General features: G+C 37.2%; 1 protein-coding gene across 3 annotated transcripts in view; it reads left to right on the top strand.

Annotated features, from left to right (window-relative positions):
- The window catches only part of USO1 (USO1 vesicle transport factor), a 76,758-nt gene extending 57,217 nt beyond the window's left edge, over window positions 1-19,541 (top strand). For 2 of the 3 annotated variants that reach the window (XM_007495685.3, XM_007495688.3), the window contains 12 exons: window positions 604-624; window positions 4,328-4,438; window positions 4,802-4,920; window positions 7,436-7,617; window positions 7,851-7,972; window positions 10,376-10,514; window positions 12,044-12,207; window positions 12,929-13,018; window positions 15,324-15,422; window positions 16,040-16,147; window positions 16,568-16,783; window positions 18,346-19,541. In XM_007495685.3, coding sequence (XP_007495747.2) covers window positions 604-624; window positions 4,328-4,438; window positions 4,802-4,920; window positions 7,436-7,617; window positions 7,851-7,972; window positions 10,376-10,514; window positions 12,044-12,207; window positions 12,929-13,018; window positions 15,324-15,422; window positions 16,040-16,147; window positions 16,568-16,783; window positions 18,346-18,504 — 1,530 coding nt within the window. In that variant the 3' untranslated portion in view covers window positions 18,505-19,541. The remainder of the gene's footprint in view (window positions 1-603; window positions 625-4,327; window positions 4,439-4,801; window positions 4,921-7,435; window positions 7,618-7,850; window positions 7,973-10,375; window positions 10,515-12,043; window positions 12,208-12,928; window positions 13,019-15,323; window positions 15,423-16,039; window positions 16,148-16,567; window positions 16,784-18,345) is intronic. The other variant, XM_007495687.3, reaches the window with a different exon arrangement.
- The last annotated feature ends 2,026 nt before the right edge of the window (window positions 19,542-21,567 follow it).

The raw sequence follows: 21,567 nt of genomic DNA, 5'->3' as shown, positions 1-21,567 counted from the left end.
GATGGCCCCTTTAGTCCCTTTTGACCAAAAATCTGTCATCCTGTGACTTAATTAGGGCCTTCCATAGGAATTGTGATAGAACTTTTTAAGGACAAAAAATGAGTATTAGAAAGCAGAGCGTTTCTTGTCACTAATAAAAAAATTCCACCTTTATCTCAATTTCTAGTAGTTTTTTATCTCTGTATTAAAGTAAAAAAACATAAATGTCCCACATTTAGAAGTAACCCTTATCCTAAAAAGCCATTTGTAGCCATTTAATATTTGCAACTCTAGCTTTTGCTATCAGAAATCCTGTCTTAAGCCGAGTAGTTGTTGACTATCTAGCTATGCCTCCATACACTGAATCAATGAGTAGCCATAAAAGTTTATGAATAATGAGAGAGCTTTAAGGTGATTCATTTCAGCTCTCAGATAATTGCAGTCCATTCTCTTTACCCCAAGATATTTAAAGAATATTTTAGTAAAACAGTTTGCCATAAATTATTAGTTCTGTGATAGTTTTAAAGACTGGGGGTGGAAGGGCAGAATTTTTGTAGGACTTTTCCAGATTTAATTTTTTTTAAAATAGTAATACATGTGAATTTTTTAATGTATAATTTACAGGGTGATAAGATCGACAGACGGGTATGTATCATCTGGTGGAGCTTAGGTATTTCCCTCCTATAAATAGGGCTTTTCTGTGTCTTGGGTTCTACTGATTTTTTTTTAACTGCTTGTTGAAGTAATATCCTACTTACACTTTCATGTGTCACCAAGATAGCACTCTTAAGGGCTTCTCAGTGGGTTGCTGCAGTGGTGTCCTAGGAGCTGTGGCAGTGACTATCGTAAGCTGGCCTTGGGCTTTCTCTTGGGATGCTTGCACTTTGCAGACTTCAAAGGGTTTTAGTTCAAACTCTCTTCTTTTCCCCCTAATGTTTTTTAAATCAGGTAAACTTTACTCAGGCCCTTGGTAAATATTTAAAAGAGGTATCATGAGAACATTTGGGAATGCTTTGATTTACTTTTTCTGAGTGATTGGCAAAAAGAAATAATCTGGTTAAACATAGACCTGCTTGGGTGTATGTTTTCACTTTAAAATCCATATAACACTAGTTGAGTTGCTAAATTTACATGTTTTTATATTATAGGTAAGTTAATGATATTGAGCATTATGTCTATGTCAAAGCATGATTGAATATTTTATTAACATAAGAATTCCATCTTGGTGCTTTTTGCAGTATTTGAAAAGGGTGGGTCTGTCATATGTGCTGGACTTGATACTCTATAAATATTGATGGGAAATGGACATCAAAGAATGCTTTTTAAAAAAACTCTTGCCTTCCAACTTAGAACCAATTGGTTTTCAGGTGCAAGAATGGTAAGGGCTAGGCAATGGGGATTAACTTGCCCAGGATCACACAGCTGGAAAATTTCTGAGGCCAGATTTGAACCGTCAGCCTCTTATCTCTACGCCTGACTCTCCATCCACTGAGCCACATACTGCCTGAAAGAATACATTTTTTAGTACTTTTTGATATGTAAAACAAATTTTGCTAGACCTAAAATTCCTGAGCCATGTTTGTTCTCATAACTGAAATTGGTCAAAATACCAGACATGGTTTTATATTTTGCCCCACCCCCCCCAAAAAAAGTAAGAGATAAATTATCTTGAAATGGTCACTTGAAATTTTCTAAAAGATGATTTGGGCTGATTCCTAAGAAGAATTCTCTAGCACTTAAAATTCTTAAAAAATGGAAATACAAGGGGCTGCTGGATGGCTCAGTGGATTGAGAGACAGGCATAGAGACGGGAGATCCTGGGCTCAAATCTGACCTCAGCTACTTCCTGGCTGTGTGACCCTGGGCAAGTCACTTAACCCCCATTGCAAGACAGAGGATGAGATGGAAGGGGGAAGGGCTTTTAAAAAAAATACATTTGCCTTTTTTTAAAAAATTTATCCTCTGTATGGCAAAAGTAAAAGCAATAAATGAAATCATAAAGTAGAACCTCCACATCTATACAAACAAAGCAAGCTGATCCGTTTTTCTGTCTAAATGGTTTGTTCCACTGTAAGTGATCTAGTCATTTTTAATTAACTGAGGTAGGGACTGTCTTATTTATCATTTCTTAATCACTTGCACATGCCAAGCACTTAATGCTTATAGAATTTAATTTGGAAAGAGCACTGAACTCAGAACTTTATGCACACACTTTGTGTCTTACAAATGAAAATTTTTACATTCTTATTATGAAAGAACAAGTTAAAAATTAATTATTTATGCATGTCATAATTCGACACAGATTGTCTCATCCTTTGAAAGCGGATTCTTTACCTGAATTTGTCTTGCTAAGTGCATACCACAGTGCTCTTTAGGTGCTAAATGAAAGTTTGTGGAATGGAATCCTAGTTTTGCAGGTTGTCAGCATCTGTGAGTTTTGGCCAAGGTACCTTCATGTAGCAGCCTAGGAAAAATGAGGATGCAGTCAGCTTCCTGGTTTTGTTGTGATGATCAGTAAGACTATGCTAGTGAACCCACCATACCAGTGTGGAGATATTCTTTGTGCTTATAATTGTGTAATTAGAATGTTTTGAAGATAAGTTTCTGTAACCACACCCCTCTTCCCTCCTCTGGTAAACTTGTCTTTACTCAGGCTTTACTTTTCCTCTACTTCCAAGTGATTATTAATAAATCTTATAAAATATACTTGGAGTTATTAGACATTAATTTTAATCTTACATAAAGATTAGGGGAAGAAATCTCAAATGTCTGAGGAAGATAAAAAGCAACAAAGACACGAGTCAATGCTCAATTAATGCGTGGTTACTGGTTGACTCAGGCCTGCTTCTTAAATTAATCCCAATTGTATAATATACATTATAAAAGTTATGTGATGTATAACATATAACAGATAATATATATTATAAAAAACTTACACACTAATATAAGTATAAAGCAAACAGAAAGCTTCTAGCCTGCTAGAAGAAACAGGGCTGTTCCACTCCTGGATTTCAGTATTGGAAATGCCTCCTGACTGGATGGGAAAATTACGGTGTTTTTAATCTTCCTTAATTAAAAAACATTTTTGAGCCTTTATTTTGGAGGAGAGGTACAAAAAAACTTCAGTCAGGGAGATGGTGGAAGGAGAGGCACGACCCATTTTGCCTAAACAGAAGCTCTAACTAATGCCTTTCCTTGATTAGTTTGGAAAATGACATTGAGAATTTTTAGTAAAGCTGAGGTTGTGCTTGACACCAAGTAGAATTTCAAGACAAGACAGTTAGCTGAGATTCTATGTACTGGCACTTATACTGTAAATGTGTGCAAACACATGCATTATGTGTGCATTTGCTTATCTGTGTCTGTGAACATATATATGCAATGGAAAGAGCTGTCCACTAAACTTCAGGAGACCTAGGGTCTAGTTACAGTAGCTGTGTAACCTGGGCAATTCCATTCATTTCCTGATTACTCAGTTTCTTCATTTGTAAAATAAAGTTGTACTATATGGTTTCTAAGAAAGCTTTTACCTTAAAGACTTTATAACCAACAATGAAATTGAAAAAGCTTTATGAGTAGCCTCTTAAGGTGTACTGTAATGGCGGGAAGAGAGCAGTACTGGAACAAAGATCTCCAAATGTCTCATTAAGACTGTATCTTATCCAATATTTTTGGAATTATCACAGTATGGTGCAGGTACATTTTTTTTTACTTCTTCAGAAAGTTCTGTGCATTCCATGCTCTTGTCATTGTTCCCATTCAATGATTTTTTTTTTTAAGATGAGACTGCAAGTACCAGGGTGTTGGCTTTTAGTGGTACAACCCAAAGAAGATTTGTGTGCCTGTGATCTGAGGATCAGCTTGGTTTAGTCAGGAGAGATTCCACACACGGAGCTTGCCTAGGGAGTCTAGACTAGAGCAGTAGGGCTATTTTCTTCTAAGATTGCATCTTAGACATATTTGAATTGCTTTAAGAGAGTTTTCCACATTTTTCAGATTGTTTTTCCTGTTAATATTTTAGGTAGGCCAACTTATATTTGTGAACATTAATTTTTACTAATTCTTATCAAGTTCTCTTCATCTTACTTATTTGAGCTTGCCATTGATTGCATTTGGGAGTGCTGTGTGTGGATAATAGAGGAAAATACTGTTTTACTGAATATTAACTGCATGCTAGGAAGCTGATCACTACAAATATACCCAAAATGCTTTTCCTCCTATTGAAAGTTAATGGTGGGAGAGGAAGGGTAGCAGGGACTAACTGTTAAAATTCTTAGTTTGATGAGAGAGAATTTGGTAAAAATGCAGAATTTATGGGAAGACATTCATGCCATCTTTTTTGTTTCAGGGAAGCAAAGTACAAACACGAGTTGGGTTATTAATGTTGCTTTGTACCTGGTTAAGCAACTGTCCGATTGCTGTCACACACTTTCTCCACAATTCAGCCAATATTCCATTTGTATCCTTTTGTTTGTTTTAGATAGCTAAAGGTGGTTGTTTAACTTTAATGTTTTTCTTCTAGAAGTAATGCTAGGCTCCAAATTTGCCCATCTCACCTTAACTATGCTAAAGCACATGTAAGTATTAGGGGAGTATAGGAGATATAATAATACATTTCTGATGAAATCTCACTAATTTCTAACACGGGAAATTATAGCATTCATTTGTGTGACTCATTAAAACTGGCTTTGTACATGTACCATGATAGAGAATTTTTAAATGGAGATTTCTCCAAAGAATGTATAATAGTTTTTGCAAGTAGAAAAATAACATGCATTGGGCATATGATGAAATTTGTTGTCTTCCTTAACAAGATTTTCAGCTTACAGCACAAATAGCAGAAAATCTTGGAGAAGAGGAACAGTTGGTTCAAGGCTTATGTGCCCTCTTGTTGGGCATTTCTATTTATTTCAATGATAATTCACTTGAGAACTATATGAAGTAAGTAGAGGCCAAGATTCATACTTTTAAGTGCTGTGGACAAAAACAGTTGCACATGCTCTTAGGTTAGCAAGTATGAGTGTTTTGACTTTGTCAATTCTCAAACTAAGATGTAGACAGCCTGTGGTATGCTGCAGTGGGGGAAAACCAATAGAACATTAGATCATTTAAGTGTGTGTCCTCTCTCCCATAATGACAGAGATGATGCTTCATCCTTTAAATTGTGGGTCCTCTCAATACCCAGCCCAGTGCTTTTCATAGAGGAGGAGCTGACTTAAAAGTTTATTGAATTGAAATTACTATCAGTTAGCATGTTTATTTGGTACCAGGCTCTGTGTTAGGTTTTGGGGATGCAAAGACAAAAGAAGAAACAGTTCATGCTCTCCTGAAGCTTCCATTCTAATGAGTGGGACAATGTGTATAGGATAAATAAAAAGTAGTTAAATACAAGGCATAGTTAGGGAGGGAGGGCACTAGCAATTGGGGAAAAGCTTCATGTAAGAAGTGGTTCTTAGACTGTCATGAAGATTCAGAGAGAAGGATTCTATGAAGGAAGGGTAAAAAGAAAGTGTGTTTTTTGGCATAGACGATAGTAAACATTTATTAATCCCTACTTTGTGCCAGGTACTATGCTAAGTGCTAGGGATACCCAGAAAGGCAAAAGACAGTCCCTGCCCTCAAGGAGCTCACAATTTAATGGGGAGAAAACATGCAAACCACTATGTAGTAACAAACTACAGGAGATACATACAGGCTAAATAGGAAATAATCAGCAGAAGGAAGGCACTAGAATTAAAAGGGATCAGTGAACACAGGCACAAAGTTGGTTCAGTATTGTATTTAAGCAACCAAGAAATCCTTTTCTGGGTATTAGAGTATTAGAAGTACAATTATGTAATATGGTTGGAAAGATAAGTTGGGACCAGATCATGAAAGGTTGTAAAAGCTAGAAGGCTTAGCGTTTTATCCTAGAGGCAGTAAAGAACTGCTGGGTTTTAGGGAATAGGGGAATGGTGATCCGTGCTTAAGGATAATCACTTTGGAGGGATGTGGAGCAAGAGAAACTTGAGGCAGGGTTTCTGTTAGAAGGCCATTGCATTGGTCTGGCAGTAGAGATGAGGACTTGCACCCATCAGATGCTGATTATGTGTGTAGAGAGAAAAGGTCATGTTTGAGAGATGCCATAGAGAGAAGATCTAGCAACATGATGAGCAATTTAATCAGCAGTTGAGGACAATAACACCAAGGTGACAAATCTAGAAATTTGAGATGTCTGATAAGAGGTGCTGAACTAGAGCTTAGCAGAGAGACAATAAGCAGGCATTTCAGTATATACTATGTGCCAGGAATGTGTTAGGCAGTGGGAATACAAAGAAGGAAGAGATCTGTTCTTCAGGAGCTAATATTCCAAAATTAGGGCTGGATACATGGAGCCATCTGCATGAACATAATAACACATGGGAGCTGGTCAAATCAGTAAGAGTAGAAAGAGGGAAGAGTAAAAGCCTAAGAACGAGCTTTGGGGTACAATAGAAAAGGTCAGACAGGGAGGAAAAACAGGAGAGGAATACACAAAAACCCAGCAACGATGGTAGCCAGGAGGCAAGAGTGGGCCTCGATATCCATTCTAATGGAAGACTGAGAGAAGACCATCAGACTGGGCAGTGAGAGATGATGGGTAACTTGGGAGGAAGCATTTCAGGTTGAGTTGAGTGATAGGGTCAGAAGCCAAACTGCAAGGGAATGAATAGTGAATGAAAGAAAAGAAAGTAGAGGCACTGAACTAGTAAAGGAGAGAGAAAATGATAGCTTTAAGTGATAGTAGGATTCAGTGAACCTTTTTTTTAAGAATGGGGAGCAGGGCAGCTAGGTGACTTAGTGGATAGAGAGTCAGGTCTAGAGACAGAAATTTCTGGGTTCAAATCTAACTTCACACACTTCCTGGCTGTGTGTCCCTGGGCCAGTCAGGCTGGTCAACTCCAGTTGCCTGGCCTTCACCACTCTTACTTTAGAACCAATACTTAGTATTGATTCTAAGATGGAACAAAGGGGTTTTTTGTTTTTGTTTTGTTTTATTTTTTAAATAAGGGAGACCTGAACCTGTCTGAATTTGTTAGGCAAACAATAAGTAAGGGATTAAAGGGAAAATCTGATGTAGGAGATGGGAGGGGAATGGGGTCAAGGACCCATGTGGAGGGGCTGGCATTGGCAATGAGAATGGCCTCATTAGAGACTGGAGATAAAGAAAGGAACAAGAGGGAGGTCATGGTAAATGTACCCAATTTTCTTTTAAGAGCTCAGGACTTAATTCAAAGAGTAGGAAGCAAAGAAAGGGGTGGCAGCCTCTCTTGGGCCTTGGATAAGGATTTAGGGAGAAAAGGTTGTTTTGTTGCAGTGAGGGCCTCATTAGATAACATAAGTAATCAAGAAATTATATTATTTTTCATTGAATCATAATTTGAGTGTTTAGTGTTTGAACTATTAGTAATTTTTTTGTCTTCCTTTTTTTTTTTAGAGAAAAACTGAAACAACTCATAGAGAAGAGAATTGGCAAAGAGAACTTCATAGAAAAACTGGGTTTCATTAGCAAACATGAATTGTACTCAAGAGCTGCCCAGAAACCACAGCCAAGTTTTTCTACCCCAGACCACATGATGTTTGATCATGAGTTTACAAAGTTAGTGAAAGAACTTGAAGGTGAGACAGGTTGGAGACAATGTATTTGAAAAGTAACTAGGATAAGTAAACACCCATTAAATAGGTTCAAAAGACATCATGAACCCCAGAATGGCAGTCTTTTAGACCAGAGCATTTTACATTTTTTATTCTCTTTTGGGCCAGCATTTATTTTTTCATTGCTAGATTATGCATAGTTATTGAAATGTTGTTTACAGAGTTTGAAAGATTTAACTATGCACCATCTTTTTCAGGTGTCATAACAAAATCCATTTATAAGTCTAGTGAAGAAGATAAAAAGGAAGAAGAAGTGAAGAAAACATTGGAACAACATGACAGTATTGTGACTCACTACAAAAATGTAATCAGAGAGCAGGTAAATGCCAGGACAGATATTCTCTGGCCTACAAGCCTTTTTGGTTTAAGGGGAATTCTTTGTAGGAGTGTTCAGGTAGAATTTTGTAAATTAGAGGATAAAATGCAAACTCATCTTAGTTCCAGTTTCATAACTGAAACCTCTTCCATTTTGACAAATAGACTCTTGCAGAGTTAATATTTCCTTTGAAGGCTCTCAGTAAAAAATTTAAAAAGTGCCAGCATTAGTTGCAACTTAGTATGGAGCATTTAGGCTAGAAGTTCTTAATCTTTTTTGTGTCACAGACCCCTTTGGCAATTCCTGTGAACCTGTGGACTCCTTTGTTCTCAGAATTATGTTTTTAAGTACACAAAATACATAGGATTGATACCCAACTATGAAACATAGTTATTAAAAAGATGTTCATAGATCCTAAATTAAGACTGATTTAGATGAACCATCTTCCTTAAAATCACTTGAACAATTTTTCATTTTCCCCATCTCCCTTTATTTTTAAACTCAAGGTTTCACAGCATTGATTTATTATAGTTTTGATGTTGGGTAGATAGTGGTGAGGTTCAGGCAGCCCCTTTACATTAGGACAGCCTGTGGTCTTGGAAGAAGTGCTATAATTTCAAATGATGTGCATTAACTGATTTCTCCTGAAAGACTCTTTCCTGCTTCTCCATTGTTTAATAGAAATTATTAAAACACTACTCTAGTTCAACATATTTCTGTTATTAAGTATCTACTGTGTGCAAATCAGTGTACTGGATAGTGGGAGTGATAGAAAATCTGAATTAGGCACGCCTCTTTCCTAAAAATTACCCACAGATTCTTGTTCTAGTCCATGGGAACACAAAGCTGAGTCTGTGATGGACTTGAGAGGCTATTTTGTCAAATCTTCTCATCTGCAGATGAGCAAACATACACAGGAGCATGCCACCCATGGAGTAGACCTTGGAAATAGGAATTGAATCCAGTTTTACTGCTTCTGGTACCAGTGTTTTTCAAACTACTGCTCCACTCCCTTCTGTCTTTACTGCAATATATTAGGAAGTGAAAGTGAACTTCATTGTGCTTATAGACCAGAAGGGCTGGGGGGTGGGACCTTGAGAGGTGGAGTGCAGATTTGTGTTGAGATCATGGAGAGACTTTTTAAGGCCTCCTGAGGAATGGCTGTGCTTGTTGTTGTTGAGAAGTTGATCTAGGGAAGTTTGGCAAGCGCTCTCTCAATGTGAATTCTCTATAATGCAAGCATAGGTGTTACTTGCCTCCATCAGCTGGGTTGTATACTGCTTGCCATAAATACAGAGGCAGACAGAGCTCTTTGAGTCTTAAGTTCCTGTGAGTCTAATCATTTGTATAAGACTACTTGTTTGCACGTCTAGCACTCTCCCTACCCAAGACATCTGTCCCCCAGGGTGAAATCAAAGTATGAATATAATGTTTTAGGTTCAGACTTTAAATTTTGAGTAGAGTTTTCTTTAGCTGATGGTGGTTTGGAAATTAATCTAATGTTGTTGGAAAATAGTGAGCTTATCATGGTACCTAGAGGAACATGTCTTTCTTGTACTGAAACTATGATCAATGACTTTAAAGAAATGAGAATGATTTCTCCTGTGACTTAGTTTCAAAAAATGTCAAAATTGTAGATTGAGATCATCTAGTCCAGCCCCTCTAAAACAGAAATCCCCTGGGCATAATCCCCAAACAACTGATTATGCACTTTCATTCCTTGGATGGGGAGAATTCCTTACTTTATGATTACTTTTCTCCTTCCATAATGGGAAAATTTTCCTCCTATCAAACTGAAATCACGTCCTTAAAACTTCTTCCTTATTTTACTCTCTAGAAGTCAAACAAAGCAAATACAATTTTTCCTCTTCTACATTTTCTCACAGAATTCAAACATGAGTTCAATTCAATCCAACAGTGTTTAAACACCTACTGTGTGGAAGGCATTGAGTTATATCACAGTCTGAACCTTTAAGGACCTATGGGAGGTGGGGATGAGAGCCAAGGGAGAGATACTACCCACAAGGATAGAAGTGCAGAGGAGTATCCCTGGAGAATATGCTATTTACTTAAGTAAATAGGACCCATAATTTTATTTCATATTTCACACCACCTTATAGAAATGATTGTCTTGAGTATGTCAATTCTTTTTTCTCTTTTTAAAAAGCTTTTATCTTCAGTCTTAGAATTGATACTAAGTATTAGTTCCAAGGCTAAAGAATGATAAAGGATAGGCAGTTGGAGTTACTTGACTTGGTCAGGTTCACAAAGCTAGGAAGTAGCAGAGGCCAGATTTGAGTCCAGGACCTCCCATCTCTGAGCTTGGCTTTCTATCCACTGAGCCACCTATCTTCCCCTAACACATATATTCTCTTGACAGAAGTTGTCTTTATTTTTGTTTCATAGGATTTCCAACTTGAAGAACTAAAACAACAGGTTTCTACTCTAAAATGTCAAAATGAACAGCTTCAGACAGCTGTCACGCAGCAAGTGTCTCAGATCCAGCAGCACAAGGACCAATATAATCTCCTCAAAATACAGCTAGGTACCATGATCCCCCTTGAGTGCTTTGTTGGTTATATGTTATGTAATTTACATATGTGATGCTTTCTGTATGGTTCTTCAGGTCCTTTGATTTCCGTTTGATGACTATTTCATAGAAAAGGGCTTGGCCTTTTTTTAAATGAAAGTCTTCGGGGATGGAGGGACTTTGCTCTTGGATTTTTATTGATTCAGTGGACTCCCTGTGAGCACATGCCCTACCCGAAGTTTGGCATCTGTCCTAGAACTTAAAATTTTAAAGCTATATGTGAGATACTGTCTAGGTGCTGAGGATATGGAGACTAAATAAAACAGCCTCTGCCCTTTAGAACTTCAGTAAGTTGACCACTGAGATTTTCTTTAAGGCTCAAATTTGTGATTCTGTAATATAATTAAATACAGACCAGTCTTAGAAGGGAAATAGAAAAGATTTGAGGAGAGAGGCAATTTTGCTATGAAAGCTTTTTTTGCAAAGAAGCTTCATGGAAGCCATATTGAAGCAAGAAAGTGCTATAAGTTGTTAGAAATAGAAAGAGAATCTTTTAGATACATGAGAAATGATATGTTTAAATGCTCCAGAATAAGTGAAAATAGGAAACAATAAAGGAAGGGTGACTAATCTGCTTTAGCTGGAACATAAAAGGCCTGAAAATAAGCTAGAAAGGATAGCTTGAAGCCAGCTATGGAAAGCCTTCGGTGCTTAACTTAGAAAGTTTACATTCTATTTGATAAAGAGGGGCTGTTGAACGGATTGAAGCAGAGAGTGACATCATCACCTGTACACCAGGATGATAACTTTGGTAGCCTTGTTGTGATAGGTCTCTTAAGGGATCTGCTGTCTGGAGAGTGGAGGCAGGACTGATACCCATTCTGGTAGAGAAAGAGAGAATGAGCTCCAGAGTTGACATGATAACAGTAGGAGTAGAAATATACAAGGAGAGGAACCCAAGAGATACTTTAGAGGTAGAATCTATAATCTATAGGACTTAGCAGCAAATTGAATTGGAAAGAGCTATAAGGGAGAGAGAAGAGCCAGAAATGACTCTAGAAAAGAATTGGATTGGGGGAGGGGTGAATAGAGGGGTAAAAGAGTCCCACTTTGGATTATGTTGAAATTAACTTTTAGGTAGGACATCTGCCGAAATGTTCCATTAGACAATTTGGAAAAAAAGAATTAGAGGTTCTGCAGGAACAGTTAGAGGTGTCATAGATATAGTGTACCTGCATTTCAGCAAAGCATTTGTCAAGAGTATCTCATTATATTGTGGAGTGGAAAGAGTATTGTGGTTGAGGTGATACTTGGTAATGGGCTGACCAGCGACAAAAAGTAGTGATCAATCGTCACATATTACATACGGTAAAAGCTGAAAGCCTCTAACGGTATCATATAAGAGACATGATTATCTATCCCCAGTAGGACTCCCAGAGACTTTATCTTTGCTTTGATATATGTAGGTGTTTGAATCTTCCGGGGCAAATAATGGCAAACTTTAGTGTTCTATAACTTTATCAAATTTCATGCACGTGTAATAGGAAAAGACAATCCGCATCATGGTTCTCACAGTGATGGAGCTCAGATGAATGGCATTCAACCAGAAGAAATTAGCCGGTTAAAAGAAGAGATAAAAGAATTAAAAAATAAGCAAGAACTTTTACAAGGCCAGTTGACAGAAAAAGACTCTTTGATTGAAAATTTGGTAAGAACTGAACATTCAGAGTATTAAACTAGGAAAATAGTTCTCTAATCCTTTTAATTTTACTGTGACTGCTTCTTTATCCTTCTTCAGTTGACCTTATATATTGCTTCAGTAAACTTGGTAAAGAGCTTGTTCTTTCCCAGATATATCTCTAAATTCTCTAATGGTCTCATAAGTTGCAAGTTGTGTGTGCCAAGGCAAGAGAATAGCTGGTCTTGAGATGTATTTTCTGTACTGTCAAACTTTATATTTTCAAATATGGCACTTTAAAACAGCACAGAATATAATGTTATACTTAGAAGCGATGCAGAGACAAATAGACCAGTGATAGTCAACCTTTTAGAGACCGAGTACCCAAACTGCAACCCTCAGGCCACATGTGAGATCCATGTCTTACCCCAGACAGGGAGGGAGGAAGCGCTCCCATTGGACTGCTGGTCAGAGGGGCGGGTAATGAGAGGCATGTCCTCAGGCACATGGAGAGGGGGAAGGGAGCAGTCCCCTGCAACATGAGTGCCATCTGTTCGCCAACATGGGACTAGATCATCCATTCTCCCTGGAAATTCTGAAGCCTAGAGTCATTACAGAGTCAGACAGCTAATTAGTTAGAGTTGGGCCTAGAAATCCAGGTCTTCTCAAGGTTAAAAAAGTATCCAGTCTTTTTTTAACCTTGCTGACTGACACTAATTTATTTTCATGGTTTATTTCTTTATTCATGTAGAAATCTACTCAGTCAGCACCTGGGAAAATGGAACAATCTCTAGAGACTTGTATGGATGGTGAATCTGAAAGTACTACAAAATTGCAACGGGTAAATTTTTGCTTTACTTTCTTTGTTCATAATTAAAATGAATGCTCCAAATGATCATTAATCTAGTCTACTTTTATAGATGGCAACAAGAACTTTTGACCAAATAGTCATCTTTAATTTTTGACACTTTTTAGAATCTTTTAAAATATTATTAATTTTCTCTTGCTTAAAAGATCTTTACTCAGATTGATTTCCAGACTGTGAAATAGCAGTTATAAGAAAATTTAAAAAGAAACTAAGCTACATGGCATAGCTTTTAAGTTACCAATGGCTGTGTTAAAATGTAAACTTTTGGGGGGCTGCTAAGTAGCTCACTGGATTGAGAGCCAGGCCTAGAGATGGAAGGTCCTAGATTCAAATCTGCCTTTAGACATTTCCTAGCTGTGTGACCCTGGGCAAGTCACTTAACCCCCATTGCCTAGCCCTTACCACTCCTTTGTCTTGGAACCAGTACACAGTATTGATTCTAAGATGGAAAGTAAGGTTTTTTTAAAAAGATGCGAACTTTTTCACCTAATTTTCATGACCAATTTTTCATTATAACTTCTAAGAAACAATTTATTTATTTGTTTGGGGGGATAGGATGAACATATAAAATATCAAGATGTTTCATCTTGGTATTTATATGTGCCACATAGTTCACCCTGTCCCCAAATAAATAAATTGCTTCTTGAGCACTTGCAAGGGAGAAGAAAATTGAAAAGGTAACTTTTCAATGTTTCAAACAGATCTCTTTAACTGGAAAAAATGAGCTTTTTGCTTTTTTCTGGAATCTTTTGTACCTTAAAAATCCCTTTTGATATGCATAATTTTGCTTCAGAGTTTTCATTATTAAGCATGTTGTTTTTCTGATTCTACTTACTTCCCTTTTTCATCCTTTTATGTGCTTCCCTGAATTCTTACTGTTCATTGTTCTTATGAATCAGTGATTGTCCATTACATTCATGTTTCACAGTTGTTTAGTCATTCCCTAATTGATGGGCAGTTACTTCATTTCTAGTTATTTGCTATCACACAAAATGCTTCTGTAAATATTTTGAGGTATGTAATATCTTCCTTCTTGTCTTTGGTGGGCTTTTAAAATGCCCAACAGTGGGATCTTTCTGTTAGAGTATGAACAGCTTACTTTTTAAAGCAAAATTCCAAATTGCTTTCCAGAATGTTTGGATCATTTTACATTTTCATTAAAATATTAATATATGTCTTCTTCAACCCCCATTTCTGACTTTTATCATCATAGTTAACTGGCTGTGAAGCCCCAGAGTTACTTTAATTTACATTTTTCTTAGTATTCATGATTTTGAACAATATTTCATATGGTTGTTGCTAATAGTTTAATTCTTTTTAGAATTATTCATGTTCTTTAATGATCAATTGTCATATACATTTTTCCCTTTCTTTATGTATCCTGGTTGTCAGACTCCTTACCAAAGAATACTGATGCAAAGTTTTTTTATTCTCCTAACTGACAATTTTTTTTCCTTATCCTAGCTGCATTAGTTTTGTTTCATTCAACATCCTTTTAATTTCATGCAAATGAAATTACTTATTTTATATTTTGGGATCTTTTTTTCTCTCTCGTTCAGTTAAGATGTATCCTTTTTTTATTTTATCTTGTGACCTTTTACATTCAGGTTTTTTTCATCCACTGTTACCAGATTTATCTTAATATAATTTCTGTCAAACTGCTCTTCTGCTTGCCTAGCAGTTCTTTTGAAAGTTCTTCCTTAGGTTTATCAATCACCCAGTTTTTTAATTTAATTGTTTCTGATTTCTATTCATCTAGTCTATACCACTGATTACTTTTCTGGTTTTTAGTCATTACCAAGCAGTACTATAATTGCCCCCTCATTCCTTCCTATTCCTCCTTTATTCCTACCTTTTTCATTGTTTTCCTGAAATTCTCTAACCTTCGTTCTACCATACTAATTTTGTTTAGCCCTATCAATAATCTAGTTGTGATTAATATAGCAGCAAATATATCATTTCAGGTAGGCAAGGTTATTTTCCTTACAGTCATGGGGGTCAATCAAGAGCAATGACCTTTTAGTTATTTGTCAATTCTTATTTTGGTGAGTGTTTTGCAATTCTGTATTTCTTCAATGTGACTTGGTAGGTAGACTACCAGATATTTTTATTCTAATATATTATTAATATAATTGTCATATATAGAAGTGCTGGTGGTTTTTGTGGATTTAGATTTTAAGCTAATATTTTATGGAAGATTTTGTATTAGTTTCTTTGCTCATTTTCTGTAGTTTTATAAATAAATATAAAAATGTTTTTGCCACTTTTGTCTCTGAAGGAAGTTGAAACACTCAGGGCTCAGCTAAATTTGCAGTCTGTGGAGATCTCTAAACTACAGATGGAAAAGCAGGAGCTATTACAGAAAACTGAAGCATTTGTAAGTGACTTTGATTTCTTTATCCATTAATAGCAAACCTAGGGGTGGGCTGACTTGGTTGCTTTAGGCCTATTCTCCTGCCTTGAGGAGGTGGCACACAGTGGCCTGAAAGCTTCTTGCTTAGTCCATCATTTGGAGTCTATCAGCTCTCTACTGGTACAGCAGAAAGAGCCTAGTTTTTGAGGCCCAGATCTGGTTCTTAGTTTCTGAGAACTTCAGGACTGTTGTTTCTCTTTCTCTCAAAAGAAGGCATTGAACAAGATGATCATTGAGAGCCTTTCCAGCTCTGACTCCATGGTCACATTTCAGGCATTATAAACCATACTTCTAACTCAGAACAACTTTGACCCTTCCTTTCTAGATGTGCCTCCTTTATTTCTTAGATCTGCCTGTACGACTTTGTTCCCTGGTTCATGTTCCCTGGGCTTTAGGTTCTGCCCCGAGTGCCATTCATATCATAAGACAGTATTTCTCACATAGGAGTTCATTTGAGAATTATTTTGTCTAATCTTGGAAACCAGATTTCAGATCCAAAATGAAATAAAAAATATATCTAGTAGTCTGAGCTTTGCTAACTTAACATTTTAAACTTGTTTTTAATTAATTTCTGCTTTTAGACTAAATCTCTTCCAGTCTCGGGAGACAATGGCACTGTAACAGCAGCAAAACCCACTGACATAGAGGGTAGACTCTCTTCATTGGTTCAAGAGACTAAAGAATTAAAGGTTGGTAGTGGCACTTCCATGCCTAATACACAATATTTTTAAATTATAAAATGGAGAAAATTCAGAATTTTATTCCACTGCATATTTGGAAATAAACTCTGGAAATTTGGATGAAATGAAATAGTTTTTCTGTGGCAGTATATGATTAGTTTTTGATCTGCCTTTTCCTGAAATCTCTAGCTCTGTTTCTGATTTGAATGGAAAGGTTGTAACTCAAATAAATTATTTTCTTGTTGATGGTATTTAAATGGTTTGCATGGAAAAAAGTTCATTTTCAAAAAAGTAATTGTGTGAATTCAATAAACACCCTCCAAGGCTGAATTGGATGCAGTGGATTTGAAAGAAAAGAACATTTCATCATGTCCTACTGCCATGTGAGTGCTCCTTGCAGCTTAGTAACTTGAACATTTCTGTTGTCAGAATGAAGTTAAAGCTCTGTCTGAGGAAAAAGCATCTATAAAACAGCAGTTGGATTCATCAAACAGCACCATAGCAATCTTACAGAATGAGAAAAACAAACTGCAGCTGGGACTTGCAAAAGCTGCCAAAGAACAGGATGACCTCTTGGTGCTTCTGGCTGATCAAGATCAGAAAATCATTTCATTAAAAAGCAAACTCAAGGATCTTGGTCATCCGGTAAGGCCACTTGTTTCTAACAGAATTTGTCCTTGCAAAGATTTTGTGCCACAGTTGTATTTCATTACATGTTCGGTTTCATATTTCTTTGTAAAGTGCTTAGAAATATTTCACTTTGAAGGTGCTCACTATTGTTACAAGGGAATCACTTTAAAAGACTGATATATATTAATTTAAGGTCGCCAAGGAATCAGCTATGTAATTCCTAAATGAAAAACTCAAGTCAGCCGTCAGCCTTTTTTGGAGTTTAATTACAATAGGAGTAAGAAAGGAATTAGAGAGAGAGAGAGAAAGGGGAGAGAAGGGAATAGGGCTTAAATACCCCTTCTGTTTAGGCTGGGCCAAAAAGCCCAAACCCTTAGATAGCTGGAGCAAAGAAAAGAGATCAGTCCCTATTACTCACGTGTCCAAAATGGAGAAACAGTCTCAGAGGCCCCCACCTTCAGCTTCCTTCAGAGCAAGCTTCCTCAGAGCCCAGGAACCACACCGACCAAAAACTCCACCCCCCCCCCCCCCCCCCCAGTCTCCAGACCCTCCTATCTTTAAGGAAACCATCCAAGTTGCCTCCCCTCAGTCCTCACATCTACCAATCACTCTTCATCAATTTCCCTGTCAATGGAGGCTCTAGCTTAACCCAGGACTGCCCAGAGGTTTCTGGCTTTTGCACATGTCTGTTGAAGGTCATATTTTCAAATGATTAAATCTTTACTCCTTTGCTACAGCCCTTTCTAAATCCTGTTAACCTGAGTAGGGTAGAGATTGGAATAATTAAATTTTGATCTAGGCTGCAGCCCTTACTCAATCCTATTAGGACTGAATAGGGTGGAGATTTATTCCAAGTATCTCCATTGTATCAATTCTAAAATCAATCATGATTCAAAGAAATTCCTGTTCTATGCTTAAGCATAGGTCAAAGTCCTTTCCATTGTTCAGCAAAGGGTTTCTGTCCTAAAATAATCTTAAGAAGGGAAGAGAAGGAACCTCCCATGCCAATGGGGTTCCCATTCCAATAGACTATCAGTAAGAAATTTTCCAAGTATGAAATATCCCAATGATGAAATTTCCAACATTTATAAGTCTAAGGAATTTTGAGGTTTACACTATATAGTGAATAATTCAATCTGGAATATAATTTCTTTAAGATTTTTATTATATTTTAGATATTTTGTGTATAGGAATACATATATTCCTGCATTTGAAGTATTGTCTTTGTTTATAATTTGTTTAACTCTTGCCTATACTTACAACTTAATATTTAATTTTTAGTAACATAAATTGATATGGCTGGCTACTGTTTTGTTAACAGGAACCACTAGAGAATAAGAAAATGCTACCATGTTTTAGTTTCTGTGCAGATTTTTTTCATGATAGGCTTTATCATGTGAGAGTAGCTGCCTATTTGTTAAATCGACCCATAAATCATTTTCCACAAGTTGCATGCATCACTAGGAAAAAGAAGTAGAGATTTATTTATACTTTAAAGTTCCGAATTGAAATGAAGTTTTCCATGTTATTTGGTCCAGGCTAAGTGAAAAAATTTTTTTTTTTTTTTTTACGGTTAGGTTGAAGATGAAGATGAAGATGAACTTGGATCTGGTGACCAGACTGGTAATGATGATGTTGATGATGATGTCGATGACGACGACGACGATGATGATGACAACAGTGACGATGAAGATAATCATCATAACGTTAATGAAGTAGTGGAGGGGTTATCCTAAGCTTTAAAGTACCTCTAGGAATAATAGAGACTGCCATGTAATTTTTATGATGGAGCCTCAGAGACAATACTTTGGTCTGTCTCCACACATAATAAAGTTTTTAGGAAGCATATTGGAAAGCATTCACTAAAAGACTATTGCCATGTTTCTGAAATGATACCACCCATATTTTTAAAAAGAAAAAAAGACCTAACTGGGTACAACACAATTCTGTTTTTTATTTAAGTTTTCTTGAATTCTTTTAGAAGATGACCATCTCTTAGCTTTAGACACCAAAAATGTACTGTTAAAAGCATGAGGTAGCCATACAACTTGCCTTAGTTCTTTGGTCATTTACTAAAGTCTCTGCATCTTATCTTTTTATTTTTGAAATGTGATTTGTGTATGCATTTGATTTAACATATTGAATTGGCTCTTTACCTCCTTATTCAGCATTTGTGATACTCTAAACTCGTGGGTTCTTTTAAGAGATGGACAAGTTTAAGAGCAGGAACAGGGCAAGTTTGGGGATTCATCCACATGTGACTCCCAAAATGAGGAGGTTGAACAATGTCGAGGGAGTGCCTTTGCAGCTCGAATGACTGCATCCTGCACCTAAGCAAAGAGGCAGGGACCTCTGCCATTGCATGAGGACATAGGGGCATGTCTGAGGCAGCTGTGGGGGTACCCAAGGGTGTGGTTTGGGAAGCAGAACACCCCAATTCAAGTCAACCCCATATAATTCCCACAGTGCAGTTTTAGCATGTTAGCTGGTGGTCACAGCCAGCTCCATGTTCTTGAGTTAAAAAGAAAAAAGCCCACCACTCTGATTTATGGCTTTTATACAGGGAAGCATCTTGAGGGCAGGAACTGGATCTTCTTCTTGGTATCTCTTAGCACCTTGCCCAGTGCCTTGCACTGAGTAGACAGTCGAGGGATGCTTGTTGAATTGAATTAATATTGAAGTAGGTTTGACGCATATAAAAGATTTTAAAAGAGTGCAATAAAAAAAAGATGTCAATCTCATGTTTTGGTAATAAAAATAGATATTACATTCACTTAAGCCCACAGTCATTTGTTTCATCATTGGTTTTAAATTTTGAGCAACAGTTTTTATTTTTCTTGATTGAATCACAATTCATATATATGTTTTTATATAAAATCCTGACATGAGGCTATTAGCGTTCTTCCAACTTTTAGGTACCTCCCTCAGGAGGCTGTCCTTGATTCCCCCTGATTGTTAATGCTCACTACCTTCTCAGATCAACTTGACTTATTTCTCTCTTTACATGTATTTCCCTATTAGAATAGAAAATCTTTGAGGGTTGGGCCTGTTCTTTGTATTCTCGGGACCATCACCTGCTCCTTTGCATGTAGGATTTGCTTCATTAATGGTAACTGAATTCATTTGATGTTAAAAGAGTTGTAAGGGAAGCTTGTGTTCATCTGTGTCTCCTTGTTCTTTCTTCCATTTTTCTTTCCAGTGGAAATAAAGGGAATATTAGGGAGGAATTAGGAGATCTTTACCTAGAGAGAGAAATTGAGGGAAGCTTGGGAGTCTTGAGATCTTTCCAACAAAGTGTGATATTTTAATTCTCATGAGGTGCTGCCAGGACCCCTGATAAAATTGGGAAAGTGTGTTTTTACCTTTTCCAGCTCTCCTTTCTCAAACCTTCTTTTACTTCTGCCTCTGCTTACCAGGCATCTAATTCCCTCGTGCCACCCTACCAATGTAAAAAGCTAAGCACCACCTCCAGGTCTACCTTTTCCTTTCCATCCCTAATTAGAACTCCCATTTTTCAGTGTTAGTGGCATTTAGGTGTTGCTTTTAGATTGGCATTAAAGGTAATATACTCATAAATAAAACTAAACTGTCCATTGGAACAGAAACCAACAAGACCATGACTTCCTAGAGAACTGAATGGAATCCAAATAAGATAAAATTCATTAGGGATCCATATTAAGCCTTGGACTTGACTCCTCAAAATCAGCTATCCAAATACAAGGTTGAGAGACGTGGGTAGGCAAACCTTTGTCTGAAAAGGCCTGGAGTTTGGGGTGGATGTTGTAACGTAATAATTAAAATGGATTTGACAAATATAAGAATGTTTAAAAATTGTTGCGGTCACCATTTATAATAATCATCTCTTAAGTCAAAAGGGCTGTTAGTAGCTTTATTGCAGCAAGGTAGAGATAGTAAAGGGGGAAAAGTAGGAAGGAGGTAGAAAATATTGCCTAGCTAAATACCCCTTAGTTGCCAATCCAAAGAAATCCAGCTCAACTCCAACAAAGGCTCCCTCAGGTCCCAATCACCAGCACAGAAGAGCGGGAGAGTCTTAGCCTCCAGGTTCCAATCTCCAGGTGGAAGTCTGTGAAAGTCTCTTCAGTCCAAGTCACCAACCCAGAATCTCCAACACAGAAGTAGTTCCTCCAACACAGACATCCTCTTTCAGCAAGAGCCAGCAAGGCAGCAGAATTCCAACATAGAGACAGCAGTGCAAAAGTCCTCCCTCAGCAAGAGTCAGTAAAGTAGCAGAATGAATCAGAATCCCCTCAGCTGTCTTTTATAGGCAATTTCCTCCATAGCACTTACTGCCTCTAGTTTCTAGTTGCTTTCACTGTGGGCTGGCCTGTCACATCTCAGGAACCAAAGTCTCTTAATTTGCCTAGCACTGCCCAGGGAGGTGGCAGTGCTTGCCATCTTTTAGGACTAACTGTTAATGACTAAGTAAGTGTGAAAGATGGGAGGACTCCCAAGTTCTTGATTAAGTTAAAATAAAAAGTTTAAATTCTCTTTCATAATGTCAAGCCCAGAAATTAATGTAATCTTAGAGCTGCACTAAGGAATAAGTAATGACCACTTCTCTGCATTTTATCCTGGTCAAAACACATATGGAGGACTCTGGTTGTGTATGGAACTTGCTGTTCAGTCCTGTCTGAGGCTTTGTGACCTGTGTAAGAAAAATGGCAGCCAGGATGGACCTTGCCTTAAGTCTAGGCTAGAGGAGAAAGGAATAGGCATAAAAAAGAAAAGTCCAGAGAGATATATTAGCTTATTCAAGGACTGTTGTGTGCAGGAGCAAA

This window comes from Monodelphis domestica, chromosome 6, assembly GCF_027887165.1.
Source record: "Monodelphis domestica isolate mMonDom1 chromosome 6, mMonDom1.pri, whole genome shotgun sequence".
NCBI lineage: Eukaryota > Metazoa > Chordata > Mammalia > Didelphimorphia > Didelphidae > Monodelphis > Monodelphis domestica.
This window is presented reverse-complemented; position numbering and strand designations above follow the sequence as displayed.